Raw genomic sequence first — 4,956 nt, forward strand, 5'->3', positions numbered from 1 at the left:
AACTTTTAAATAGTTCTTCCAATCAATCACACCAATACATTTTTTTATCCAAGCCAAAACAGATATTCCCATGCTTGAAATGCAATTTCTAATTTATTCTTAAGGGCTAATTTGCAAAATGAAATTGTTTGGATGATTGGTTTGCAGTAAACATGGTGTACCAAATTGGTTTCTAAATTTAGAGACAGGTTGAGTCTCCTCTTACAATAATCAAGAAATAGTAGAAGTATTGATGATAATGAAGCTCCCATAATTAAAAAGTCAAATTTTGAAATAACAAGCAGAAATGAAGGTTAGCAGGTATCTGCCACATAATTTATAATTTTTGTAATGGCTATTTTGAGCTCTTTTCATGGGATAACACAATCTCTAAAATGCAATTTACTCAATAGTAGCATATGTACCATACATACAATAATTAAGTTCCATAATCTTGGGGGATTTAATACTATTACATATAATTTAAAGATATAGAAAATAGTGTCTAAAACTCTAAGAACCACAAAACAAAAGCAAAGTTCTTTTAATAGATGCTATGATATCCATGTCTAATACTTTAAAAATTTCAGAATATAGAAATTATTGTTATACATACAAATTTATTCAAAACTCTTGTTTCCATATAATAGGATTTGAAGATAAGCTCTAGATTTTAAATATGGTAGACTCCAAGTCCTTTCGTGGAGGTTTTTGAGGACTAATTTTTGGTAACATCTCTTTGGCATAAAATGTTTTATGAAGTCCGGCTTCTCGAAGTGCTAACTCAAAGCGAAGTCTAGGGTCAGAAATTATCTGCAGGAATAAAACACAGTGTCAATAAATAGAAGTTAACTGAACTAAAGTAAACGTACCATTTACTTTTGTATTTCCCCATGCTGCATAACTTATTTATTTATTTATTTGCTGATAGATGGTTAGATTACAATAATCTTGGTGCATAAAGATCATTATATTCCTGTCATTTTTGCTGAGAATGTACAAAACTTTTTTTTTTTTTAAACATTTAACACTTCCCAGTACTTCAGTGGTTTCCAACATAGAATGTATAAAAAATTGTATATTTGATTAGTCAAAATACAACACAGTAAAATCACTAACAATGGGGTAATAGAAGTTTACTTTCCAGTATAATCACTGATGGACCATTTATTGATAGCAGCTGGAATTGTAAAATGTAGAAAATCAGTGATTAAAATAAAAAGTCATAACCTTGTGCATTTGTCTTTAAATAGACATTTTAATTTCTCCATCATTTGGCAATATGTAAATTAAGTTTAAACACATGGGCACTACTTGAAACAAAATCAATAGAATGTTTCTTCCAAGGCCGGATTTCTATTTCAAGCAGAACTAGAAAATGCCTCCATCAATCTGATTCTAAGTGGGAATAGACAGACAAGTAGTTCAATTTCTGTTTTTATTTATAGCTGATTGGACCTTATTCCTCTTCCTCTCTTTCTATGAATACTAAATGTCAACCAATATTGTTTGCAGTGATAAGAAGGTGACCACATAAGGATATTAGCTAATGAGGCATATTACATGGACTTGAAGCCCCTGTAGAGGATAGGACAATAAGCTGTTTAAAGCAGCCCCTCACTCAAGAAGCACTTAAACTAATGAGGGTAATAAGAATGTGTGCGGATAACTACAGATCTGCATCTTTGGCAGATGCTTCAAGAGTAGTAAAGCATGGAGGTACATCTTCTGGTGCTGGGAGGATGAGGGTGGTCTCAGGGAAGGATGGATCTTTGAGCTAGCCTTACAGTTGAACTTAATTCTTCTATAAAGTGAAGAAAGAAGCAAGAAAAAAAATGGCACATATAAACTTAGAGGTGAAATAGGTCAGTTTGTGATCTGGGTAGTTTGGGTAGAGCACTGGGTGCCATTGGGGAACCCTGGAAAAAGATGCTTCCAAGATTGGGATATGAATTTAAAAGGCCTGAAGGTCTCACCAAGGAGTCTGGGGAGTTCCTGGGCATTGTGCTTGCTTTTATTTTTAGTATGAAAGTAATATAATCATTGCATAAGATGATGGATCTGGTTGTAAGTCCAGGACAAATTAATATGGCAGGGAAAGAAGAGATGGAGAAAAGCAGATGGTTAGGATTGTACTACAATTGTCTAAACATGAAGTAATAAGGGTTAAACTTGGTGGGTAACAGGGAAGATATAGCTGTCAGAAATACTATGAAGGGAACAATCCATGGAAGTTGACAGCTGATTAGATGTAGGAGCTAAGGGTTATTATAAGTATGAAGTCCAGAATAACACAAAGATTTGTGTCTGATAAGCAGCACATTCAAGCCTTGGACCCAGGTTTCTCCTCTTCTCTATTAAGACATCCACTTTTGTCTTTCTTATCCACTCCCAAAGATCATGCTCCCCCTGTGTGCTGTTGACTCTCAAATTATTTCTAGACTTTCCTCTCTCCACAGCTACAGAGTTATGAGATTTAAAATTTTTTCCTTACTCTATTTTTCAACAGATATCAAGTGAAATTTAGGTCTCCATTCAGTCCTGACTCCCATCTCCTCTATCTCCCTACTAAGAGGCAACCAATCAATTCCTTGTAAGTGTATACTAGACATCATCACCCTAAACATGACATGAACAAGACAAATTCTCTTCCTAAATCTGTTCTTCCTTCTGTATTTTTAAATGGTTAATAGCATCACCATCTAATGCTTATAATTTACTGAATTACTACTAGATACCAGCCAATATTCCAAGCAATTGACATTTTTTTTATCTCTAATCTTCATAAGAAACTTGTAAATAATTCCCTAAAAGATGAAGAAAATAAGACATAAAGATGTGGCTAGCTTATATAAGTTCACACAGTTAGTAAATGGAAGATTGGAACTTAAATCCAAAATTCAGGCTCTTCTCATTATTACATGCCGCCTACCTTGGAATCATCCTCACTTTCTTTATCCTTTCCCCCTCTCAGCCACGGCCATTCTTGTCCCCATCCTCCACTTCCTGAGGCTCCACCATCTTAAGCGGATTTGGCCCACCCCAATTCTTCAATAAAACACACATTGATAAAACATAAATCTGATTATACAATTTGCCTGCTTCAAAATCTCACCTAGGAATCATAAGTTTTAGAAATCATTAAAGAACCTCTTAACATTTTTCCACAGAAATGTTTGATTTTATTATCAACTCTGATGCATTATTTTCTTCTGTTCATTTTAATTTCTTAAAGCTTGTCTCTGCTTTGTCTTATACCAGTACCATCAATTGTTTCTTTAATAGGATTTGTTATGAATTTAAATATAAATACCTTAATAATATAGAGAAATATTTAAATAGCAAAAAACAGTATTAACACAGAATTTTCAAATAAAACTTTGTAAAGTTATTATTAAAAAATAAAAAATAATGCTCAGTGATGGGTTTCACAACATTTTTAGATAAACTGCTTAGTCTATGGTTCTCTATCAGTCATTTTGCAATATTAAGAATTACACAGTAGTTATGTGCTGTGCTTTAAAAGTAAAATTCTGCTAATATGTGTGGTATTCAAATGTAAATATTGATGGGAGGAAGTGGGAAGAGAGCTATTACATTGTGGGGAATTGCAGTCAGTGTCATAAAACAATGTGTATGCACTGCTGTATGGAAAATGAATTTGCTTTGTAAATTTTCACCCAAATCACAATAAATAATTTTTTTAAAAAATGTAAACACTGAAAACCATTTAAAAACCAAAACACACACTTCTATAATTCTTATTGTCATCATCATGGTGTTTGTCTAAATCATGCCAATTTCCATAATTACCTGCTGTTCATTGTATGTATTCAATGGGAAGAGTGGCTTTTGAAGAATAAATTCTTCTTCAATTCCAATTTTCATCCTAGCTTTTGATGCCATTGTATCTGACATCATTCTAACAGGATCAAAGTGAGCCACAATAGCAACCTGAAAGAAGAGAAAGCACAGTGACTTGGAACATGGCACATACTAACTACTTCTGGGCAACATTATTAATGTTTAATGTCAATTATAGTTAAGAAATTGTATTAATGACAAAACCCGAGGGAAGTGCAGAAAGAATATTAAAACTCGGCCAGTCCTATAGATCTATAAAGAAGTAATGGTTTTAAAACAAACCAAAATAAAAGATTAAAAGGCCATAGTATATAATAGGAGCTCTGGTGGCATGGTGCCTAAGGCATGTGACTGCTAACTGGAAGGCTGGTGGTTCAAACCCACCAGCTACTCCTCGAAGGAAGGTTGGACAATCTACTTCCATAGTGATTCCACCCCAGAAACCAAGAAGAGGTCACTATGAGTCTGATCTGATTCAATGGCAATGACTATTTTTTAGTTTTCAGTATATAATTATTCACTAATGAATGGATAATTAATATTACCATTAATTTTAGATAAAAACTTATCTCCCTGATACAAAATCATAGGGAAACTTACACAGAAACCTTATATATTTAATCACCTTGAAAGTAACCAAAAGCAAACTAATAATAATTTTTTGACCATTAACAATTTATGGCTATGGTAACGATCCCATGAAACTTTCCAGAAAGTTTAATCTGATTAAATTGAATCCAGAGTATATCATTCATGGGTAAAGTCAAATATGTTGACATTATAAGGCAAGATGGATGAATTTCCATTGCACTAGACAACAACATTTCCAGGGGCTGTTATACCCTAATGGCCCCCTTTTACTGAAAAACTGCAGAGTAATTTTAACCCAAATGTCCTTGTCCTTTGTGATCATTCAAACCTGCAGCCTAATGAAAAGAAGCCACTAATTTTGTAAATTAAATGCATCATTAGTAACACCTGCCTGATAATTCCTAAAGTCAAGAATTAGCATTAAGAAAATGGCATTTTTAATACCATTTAAAAGCTGTAAACTCTGGTAGCATAGTGCCTAAGGCACTTGACTGTTAACCAGAAGGCTGGAGGTTCAAACCC

At 33.5% G+C, this 4,956-nt stretch overlaps 1 protein-coding gene across 1 annotated transcript in view; it reads right to left on the reverse strand.

Moving 5' to 3' along the window:
• Window positions 1–645: 645 nt before the first annotated feature.
• Window positions 646–4,956, reverse strand: part of CCDC148 (coiled-coil domain containing 148) — a 289,908-nt gene continuing 285,597 nt past the window's right edge. Inside the window, exons 13-14 of the mRNA XM_007941850.1 lie at window positions 3,793–3,933; window positions 646–792 (exon numbers count right to left, since the gene is read on the reverse strand). Of these exons, the coding sequence (XP_007940041.1) occupies window positions 646–792; window positions 3,793–3,933 (288 nt within the window). The remainder of the gene's footprint in view (window positions 793–3,792; window positions 3,934–4,956) is intronic.

The sequence above is a fragment of the Orycteropus afer genome, unplaced genomic scaffold, assembly GCF_000298275.1.
Source record: "Orycteropus afer afer isolate SDZICR_OR568_19922 unplaced genomic scaffold, OryAfe1.0 scaffold00084, whole genome shotgun sequence".
NCBI lineage: Eukaryota > Metazoa > Chordata > Mammalia > Tubulidentata > Orycteropodidae > Orycteropus > Orycteropus afer.